We start from the raw sequence: 9,544 nt of genomic DNA on the forward strand, positions 1-9,544 counted from the left end.
ATCTGTTCCACAAACTCCTTTGTTCTATTTTTGGGTAGACAAAGACCCTGGGTTAAAACTTTAGCTGGATTATATGTTTGTGTTATTAACTTTAAATGTACTCATGTTTGGTATCATTTTTATAGTCTCAGTACAAGGAGGACAATGAATTAAGTGTAAGAATGTTTAGAACATCCTGTATAACATTTCTACCTGAGGAGCCTGCCTAATATGTTAATGTCAAGTAGGTCTGTGTAGGTGTGTCTGGGTGTGGCTGACTGAACGGCGGGAAGAGAAAGCCAATCACAGGACGTTGTACCTATGACATCCTCTTGAACCACACCCTTGCAAATTGAGCATAAAAGGCCAGTCTCTTCCGGTAGTATTTAGAATGGTAGTCGATGCTTCTGAGCTGAAGGCTGTATTCTCCCTTGACGCGCGTTATTGTAAAGTAAAGCCTGAAACTTGGATATCTGGAATTCTGCCGAAGTCTGCTGTGTTTTTGTCAAGTAATTATATCCACCCACATTTACTTTCAGTATATAGGAAGTGCGCACACATTCAAAATGAGAGAGAGACAGAGTCAGAGACGCAAGACGCAGAGAGCATTGGAGCGAGCCTGAATGAGCGGATTTTTGTTTATAATAGTTGTTGTTTTGCGAGTTCACGAAGTTTCTTTTGACTCGTTTAAGCCTTATATGTTTAGAGACATTTCAGTAGCGTGCCTGCCACACAGGATTCGTATTTCATGGTAGGATACGCAAAAATGTTAAGAGGTATGACCATTCTACAGAATATCCACACTGATTCTCATGGAGTAGGTTACTTGAAACGTTAAGAGGAATTATCATTCTACAGAATAGCCACACTAGTTCTTATGGATTAGGATATCCAAAAGCCAAGCGTTTCTGTTGAAAACCTTCATAGGACCTGGCCAGAATATCTTGGAAAACAGCTGTGAGTTACAGACAAAACCGCACCATGCTCGTCCTTCCAACATCTTTAAACTGCTCACACCAAACTCCAGTCTCACACACTATACGTAGGCTACACTGCACAACACACAACAGGCTCACACAAAGCCAACAAACATACATTTGTTTTTGTTTTGTTATATTTCGTGTTTTTGGTGAATTTCAGAGTTCAATTGAAACATGCTTATGCTGCAAACAAGATTAAAGGGGGAAGCAGTTAACTACAATGTGATGTTTATTTTGTTATAATTCAGTAAACGAGTGCTACTGTGAACTCTTAAAAATGAACACTTCAGTCTTCCTCATTATTTTTTCTTTATTTTATTTAAAATAGCTGACGGTGGTTTTCTTTGTGGCAGGAAAATACGCCTGCCTGGCACCTGAACATTGCACTACTTGGGGTTGCCACCATTACATGAGACTAAAGAAAAAGAAAAGTTAACTTCACACACAAAGCAATATTTGGAATCACATCAACATTAGTTAGTTGTTGAAATGGAAAACTCTACATATGCTAGTAGAATTGGTAATTTCTTCACAAACTCTCACAGGAACTATCTGTTCCATTTTAACATGAGAACACTGGAGCTGCTTTCTGTTATAAGAGAAAAACTCATTTCCAGGCCAATTTTGCTTCCTATTTTAACACAAAGCCCAATCCCAACAAAATTGCTCACTGATGAGTGGGTGAAGGTAAAACAGAGCAACATCAGCCTGGTTTATAATTTTCTGTCTGATTTACCAGAATCTGTTTTCCAAGAGCCAGCTCTAACGTCAGACGCAGACGCGGTTTTCATGCTGATGACTTTGGTGATGTGCTGAACCTCAACTGGAAACTGGCAAGCCCTGGGTATTTCATCCAGTCTGCCATGTCTATAGATGTAGAGATCTGGGAGACATACAATGAAAGTAATGATTAATTATACTAATAACTAATAATTAGTTTATTTTGCAGGACAAAACAGATGTACAATATAAAATAGAGCATGAAAGGAAGCACCAGTGTGGGATGAGAAGTTCAGGCAAGACATTTTCATGTTTAAAAGTTAGCTTTCTCCAGAGACTCAGTGGTGGTTACATAACAAAAACATAAATCCAGAGACAGCAGTGATGAAGCTATTGTGAGTTACTGACATAGCAGTTTAGGAATGTTCATGATATTTAGTAAGCCATCAGTTATAATGAAAATGCAAATACCCAAACTTCATTGGCAGTTCAAAGAGATAGCTAAATAGACCTGCGGTTTACACTAGTTCACAAGAAACTCAAAACCACGCTTAATTTTGATGCACTGATAGATAGAGGGATATCAATCCCAATGGCATGTGATGGTGTCTCATTTTAGTGTTTTCAAAAGTACTCGCTGCTCTTCACTGTGGACATGATGGTCTTTTATTTGTTAATATGAAGGGTATGGACAGACTGTAGATGAGAATGTGTTCACGATCGAATTTAGTTAATACAATGATGTTATTACACTAACAACACGTGAATTACTAGAAAATCCCAAATGTCCTTCATTTAATTAGTCTGGTTGTATACCTTCAAGGGAGTACCACTGATTTCACCAATTTCACAAAGTCACTTATTCAGAAAGAAAGACAGGCACTGAGACACCAGGGTTTTTCCATGAAAACACACTCCGGAGATATTCTCATGATACATTCCATTCATCATCTAGTCAAATTTTTCCAGGCCATGCTTCCCACCTCTGTCCGAGTCCGCAGGCTCAGCTTTCATGGTGAAGATCCGCCTGACCTTGCATGAGGCTGATATGCTAATGGAATCCAAATGCATAAACACCGCTCCCTTGAACATCTCTTGGGTGAACGAACCCACATCTATGCACATGTTACACCACTGTAAAAAAGGAACCCCAACAATGGCATTGAGGAGGTAATGGAAATCACACTCTTTTTTGTTACAGGAAAATGTCCATATGTCAACACAACAGTCAGTATAAAAGATGCAGAGTAGAACATAGTACAGTCGTGGCTGAAATTGTTGGTAAAAAAAAAAATCAAAAATCAAAAACCCTTTTCTTTGAAATAATTTGAAACAGACAATTGGACAGTTGGCTTTCATCATTGATTATGACATGTTTAGACATTGATTTTGATTTACAATTCATTCAATCGTACATTTTGGGGAAAAAAAACAACGAAAATGCTATTACAGTAACAAACATGATGGTGTCTTTCACCTAATAGTGTGTTGCAAAACCTTTAAATGCAATCACTTCCAACACATGCTTTCTGTGGCTCTAAATGAGAACGCTGCATCTGTCAACCATGTAGTTTTGCCCACTCTTCCTGAGTAACTGTTCCAGTCGTCTCAAGTTTTAAGGTTGCCTTCCGCAGACTACATGATTCAACTCTTTTCAAACATGGTCAATGGGATTCTGGGGCCTCATTACAGAAAAATATCCTCACTGCTTGTCCTATCTTAACTTAATCTTAGGTTTCAAAGATTGGAAAAATCCTACTGTATCTTCCTATTACAGAAGCAGTTCTTAAACTCATGGCTGTGTCCTATCTTATGTCAGACCTCCTATCTTATCTTAAGAAGTCCTAACTGTAACTGTCAGTTAGATTTTTAAATCGGCAAACGTCCTGTCATCCCTGTTTCCATGATTAGAATGTATACCTGACTGCCTGTATCTATGATTAGAATGTCAGGTTGCAAAGACGGTGTTCTAAAGAATCTTGTACAGTTGGTTGCTCAAGATGGGAACCATAAAACAGGGATCACATCAGCCAGCGGCAACCGGCAGCGGCAAACGTAACGCAACGCTCAGACCATAATACCTTTTATATTGTTCCTAAGCAACACAAACAGTTTGTCAATTGAATACGCTTGCGTTGCGCTTTGAAAGTTGAACCAAGTTCAACGCTCAGCTTGTTCAATGCTAGCATTACGCCAGTGTTGCCACCATTCCGTTGCCAAACCATAGAGAACAATAGGAAACCTGCCGCTTGCTGCTTGCTAATGTGATCCCCGCCTAATTTCAAAGAGAAATAGGTTAGGCCTATATTCATGTAGGAAACATAAGAGTGTGTTAATATTGATTAATCTGTTGTGCAGGTTAAAATGATGAAAAACAAAAACATATTAGCCTAATAATAATAAATAATAGCCTAATATTCTGTTATAATGATGACTATTTATTTGTTATAAATGTTAAAAATGTTTTACACATAACACATAGCTTATACATTGTATATTGCTTGTCAAAGTTTTCACTTAATTAACTTATTTAGTGAAATATGCTTTGTGTCCCTAATAGTCGTGTTCCTCATCTTGTCATGCAACAGCCCAACAAGACTGTTGCAGTCAGTTTTGGCAGTTATTTTGAATTTAGGACAGGGTCTGTGCCATCCTAAGTTAGGAAGTTAGGAAATTCTTGATGGATGGTTAGGATGGTTCTGTAATGGCCAAATTCCTATCTTAAGTTAAGATAGGATTTTTTCCCTAAATGCAGTTAGGAAACATGCTTCTGTAATACCAAAAATCCTAAATAGCATCCTAAACTGAGATAAGATAGGGTTTCATAGTTAGGAAGTTTCTGTAATGAGGCACCAGGTCTGGAATCATAGAAGGCCGCTTTAGAATAGTCCACTGTTCCTTCCTGAATCGTTCTTGGGTGCAGTGTGAGCAGTGTGTTTGGGTCATTATCCTGTTGGAGGACACATGACCTGCGACTGACACTGAGCGTTCTGTTGCTAGGCTGTATATTTCACTGCAGGATGCCGCAGCACACGCACAGAATGCAGACATTGTAATAGGTCTGGTCCCTACCGGTGTTTGTAAGGGTCAGTTGTAACCCAGACATTCACTTTCCCAGGAACTGCATTAGACAAGCCTGACGCCAATACCGGCTGAGTGGCTAGCAGGTGTGGGAGAAGAGCCACTAAAGGTATGCAGCTATACATGAGACAATTGCTTTGAATTTCATCAGTTTTCCGGGAAAATGTAAGCCTTTTTTTTAATAAGGGTACCAACAAATTCAACTATGACTGTACAATACAAGGCATCTTTTTGAAAGTAATGATGCTGTCATTTTAATTTCCGATAATCCAAGCATTCACACTCACAACATTACGGGCTAGACTTGTTAGAGGTATTCTGGCATGAAGGGGGGTTGCAGAAACCTCCTTGTGTACTGTTGACAAGTACAGTCTTCTCTTCAGATGACCTGCATCAGTTATCCTGCAAGACAGGAAAAAATAATAAGTAAAGTAATAAGTTTGGTTCTTGATGGATCTGAAACTGGAGATGAATTGGGATGAAATCTATTACACAATTTTATTACATTAGGAGAAATTTGTATGCTCATTGAGCTCCAACTCACTCTGCTATAAGACAATTGTCTAAATCCAGAAATGTAATGCACACACAGATATTTCCATGGCTTAAACAATATGACATTAGCAGATTTGATGTTGAACAGTAAACTTCAACCAGACTATCTAATACACCCATAAAAATTGAGATTGACACTAGTGCTGTAGCAAATCGTTAAGGTCCTCAGTGTTAGGATTATGCCAGGTGAAATGAGAGGAAATACATGAATAATTTGCAGTAAGATGGGGGTTATATGCCTACTGTGTTTGTGAGATTTCAAAAGAAAATTAACGTAATGCTAACTGTCAATCTGTTGGATTAGAGAATGGATAAAAAGGATCAACTCGTCATGATGGTGAATTAATGGCTATGGCAGCGATGGATTAGTTTTGGATTAGTTACATCCCCTTTAAAGTCAAATAAAGAGAGAGAAGCATTAGTCTTTCCTCAATGATGAATGCTAATTCTAAACACAACATCACACCTCTAACCAGAGTTACTAAAGAAGTGTTCAAGGTAAAAAAAACTAAAAAAAACACAAACAGAAGATAAATGGGACTCAATCCTCCTACTGTGTGTCGGTGATTGTTATATGACTGTTAGGATGAATAGCGAATATATAATTTAGTCAAGAGAAGTCCTTTATTCTCATCTATAAAAACGTTATTTCCGGTCTTCTTGTTATACCGTGTGGTTTAAAAACATTTTCAGCATTTTCTCCTGATTCATTCGGTTTCCTTGCGTAAAGTATATCATCATTAGATGCGTGGATGTGCCTTTTTAGAAGTGTAATATGTCCCTAAAGCCTTAGCAGCCACAGTACCATCCTACATGAGCCACTGATCATTTTATCAATCACAGTGTTATACTTAAGACATGCTCACACAGCATTCCAAAGTAGGCTAGACAATATTAAATCTAACTACATACAAAGAGCATTGTAATGAACAATAGTCTTAAGTGAACAAGAGGTTGTTGTTTTTTTTTTCATTATGCAAGAGTCAGCATGCCAAAATGTTACTCATAACCTAATCAGACCAATACATACAGAAAGATCAGTGGAATTTTCTTTTTTTCTTTTTACTCAAAGAGACCAATTAATATAGGACTAATCAGTGATTGCAGTGCTGATACGACACAATCTGATCATAAGCATATATATATCTACATTCTACAGCCTATCCACGACATATCTAGATTCAATTTCACTTGTGTGTACAGGGACAGATAGGTAGCTAGATACTTACAAAAGCTCTGTAGAAAAATCCTTACCAAGGGGGACCTTGACTTGGAGGACTAAGAACTTCTGAACCAGTCCAACTAAAAAAAAGAAGAAAAAAAGCAGAAACCAAAAAAAAAATAAACAATTAAATCCCTGTTGGGTTTGATTAGTATTGTCATTCATAGCTGTTGGATATACTCACGAGCCATTTTGCTATCACGTGGTATCTGCATCCTGTTGGTCTGACTGCTGCCCTCCAAGCAGTAGACAAATCCCTTCACCTCCTTATCAAACTCCTATCCACAACACAAACACAATTACCTAGCCCAGGGCTTCCCAAACTCCTATCCACAACACAAACACAATTACCACTTGGCCCAGGGCTTCCCAAACTCCTATCCACAACACAAACACAATTACCACCTAGCCCAGGGACTCCCAAACTTTTCAGGCCATGACCCCCAAAATAACGGTGCCAGTGACTTGCGACCTCTACTATCCCTGGAGGTGGTAGAAGTATACAAACATTGCGCGCAACAGCACACACACACTAATAGGCCTATCGAAACACAAGAATAATACCATAATAGAAAATATTTTATTTGAAATGTAACTACAATTGTATCTTTTGTTACAATTATGGCTAAAATATGCTATTTCTAATAGTTTAAAAAAAAAAAAAAAAAAAAAAAAAAACATTTTATTTTGAAAAATCATCTTGCGACCCCCGACCCCCACTTTGGGAACCACTAACCTAGCCATAAACGCATGGCAGTTTACAAACATTAGGTAGAAACATACGCATGTTCAAGTGAGAGTTAATTTAGTGAGTAAATAAACTCTCATTTGCATACTAGTAAACAAGTATCCAAATAATGCTTTAGATTTCCCTCAAACCACCACTTCTATCTGAGGTTCTGTATCTGCTACAACGGTGTATAATTACAATAAAACGCTAGGGTTGGTTTGGACCAGTTAGTCTTAGTGTATTTCATGGTTTCCTTGTGGATAAATGAACTGACCCAAGATAAATATTATCCAGTTTTTGTTATTCCTTTGTCTATTTCCTAGTCTTGGTGTTAATTGCTCCAAATATAACACTCTCACCTTGTAAAACATTTTGTGAAAATGGGGACAATATCCATAAATGTTACTGACTTGCCAAGCTGGTATAGTCATTATGCTAACTTCAACCTACCACTGCCTCACTATTATTTACAATGTCCTTCACTGATTGTTAGACAAAACACTAGTGGTGTACTGGACTTTCTTTTTCTTTTTAACATCCATATGATATTGTGCACTTTGGATACCCTGAATTGTATTGTATTGCAGGATTAGGCAACAAAATATGTCCGTGCAAAATATGTCGAAGTCTACTGTTTGAGCTTCCCGCTCTGATTGTCTCTGACAGAAGTTTAACATCTGTGCAGGTCTCAATTCATCATAAAAAGCAAATAATCATACTTTAAAAAGCAATGTGTACAATCATACTTTACTTATTCCTGAAGGTCCGCCAGAGAGTTTCCATTTTGCTACAGGATCTTTTCCTTGTGCACTGAAAATTTCCACCACAGGCCCTCCCTGTGATTAAAAAATGGTGACTTGACTACTAGAACTGAAGTTATTGTCCACAATGACAATTTAGATAGCCTAGTGGTCCAGTGGTGCATTTAGATCTAGGAATAATGGGAAAATACATTTTCCCAGAGGAAAAGTACTTGTGAACGCCACCTCCGCCAAATGCCAAACTTGGGAAAGATTTTGCTACAGTTTTGTTGACTTGTCACTTTGTAGTTCAATTGGCATTTTCCTATTAACTTCATTTACAGTTTTTATCACTTGAAAGCATAGACGCTTTTATATCCTTCTTTCACATCCAACTATTTGTTTATTTAAAATGAGTCTAAAAAGAGACAACATGTACTGTAGCCTACTGGATCTGCACCTTATTTGGAGTCCATGATACAGCTCTACATCCCCTCTCGCCCAGTGTAGTCTTCTGATGAGCGTCTAACGGACAGTGTTGCCAGATTTGGGCTTCTTTTGACTTTGTCGGACGGGGGAAAATAACCTAAATGTCATCACTGAGAACCTTCCCATTATTCCCAGACCCCATGAACGCACCACAAGTCAAAAGCCTACGTCATAACTTATCACCTGGTATTCATTTTTAAACATTTTGAAGATATGTTTGGACTCCTTCCGAGGTCATGTGTGTGGTTCACAAGATGACTGAAACTGCTGAAATGTAGACACAACATTAGACATGAACGTTAATGTTATCCGTGTTGTATATCACATAATAGGCTACTAAATTAGGCTGTTTTTCTGCTCTGAAACTCAACGAATTAGAAGGTGGCTAGAATTCAGTAGACTTGAACTTGATTTTGGAGATTAGTGTAGTTTATCTTAATGTTATGGTTTCAGAATGACAAATATTAGTTCCTACAGTTAGTTGTAGGCTACTGTGCTTGACGCTACCAGACAGCAAGGACGTGATTGCTTACGAGCTTTTTGGCGGACTAAAATGTAATGTCAGGTTCACACATTCAACCAGCTCTAACAGTTACCCTAACACGTGTAAAGTCAAGTGCACAAGTTAATGGTAGCTCGACTAAATTGTAAGTCTCACCTGAATTCGACCAGCCAAGTCCAATGTGGAATGCTGCTAAGTTAAAAATATCATGTTGCATGAAAATGTTTTTAAGGTAAAACTGTTTCCAAGTTAGATAAGGTGAGGTTAATCATGGAAGCTCAAACACTCGCTGGACGTCGTCAAGGCAACAAGACAACATCCACACGCGCACGCGTGAATGTGTCTTGTGCGTTATGTGCTTGAACAACAGTGCAGGTGCAAGACTATTCACTTTTATTATGGGCAGCAGATTCTTCAGAAAGTAGCATAAAGGCTAACATTTCGTATGTGATCATTAATTCTGTAAGGTTTGTATTAAGGCTATCTGGACATGCCATGGGCGTAGGTTTAGGGTGGGACGCTAGTGACTAGTTCCAATTAAAATTT

The 9,544-nt window shown here is 38.2% G+C and overlaps 1 protein-coding gene across 4 annotated transcripts in view; it reads right to left on the minus strand.

The window, feature by feature from the left end:
- Positions 1-9,297, minus strand: part of cfap20dc (CFAP20 domain containing) — a 62,406-nt gene extending 53,109 nt beyond the window's left edge. The window contains exons 1-9 of one of the 4 annotated variants that reach the window (XM_048255159.1): positions 9,155-9,297; positions 8,680-8,760; positions 8,468-8,569; positions 8,014-8,103; positions 6,722-6,815; positions 6,545-6,617; positions 5,048-5,162; positions 2,663-2,813; positions 1,696-1,842 (exon numbers count right to left, since the gene is read on the minus strand). In XM_048255159.1, coding sequence (XP_048111116.1) covers positions 1,696-1,842; positions 2,663-2,813; positions 5,048-5,162; positions 6,545-6,617; positions 6,722-6,815; positions 8,014-8,103; positions 8,468-8,569; positions 8,680-8,700 — 793 coding nt within the window. In that variant the 5' untranslated portion in view covers positions 8,701-8,760; positions 9,155-9,297. Of the gene's footprint in view, positions 1-1,695; positions 1,843-2,662; positions 2,814-5,047; positions 5,163-6,544; positions 6,618-6,721; positions 6,816-8,013; positions 8,107-8,467; positions 8,570-8,679; positions 8,764-9,154 lie in introns of those variants that run through there. The other 3 variants (XM_048255158.1, XM_048255160.1, XM_048255161.1) reach the window with 3 other exon arrangements.
- Between the last annotated feature and the right edge of the window lie 247 nt (positions 9,298-9,544).

Source organism: Alosa alosa, chromosome 10 (assembly GCF_017589495.1).
Source record: "Alosa alosa isolate M-15738 ecotype Scorff River chromosome 10, AALO_Geno_1.1, whole genome shotgun sequence".
Lineage (NCBI taxonomy): Eukaryota > Metazoa > Chordata > Actinopteri > Clupeiformes > Clupeidae > Alosa > Alosa alosa.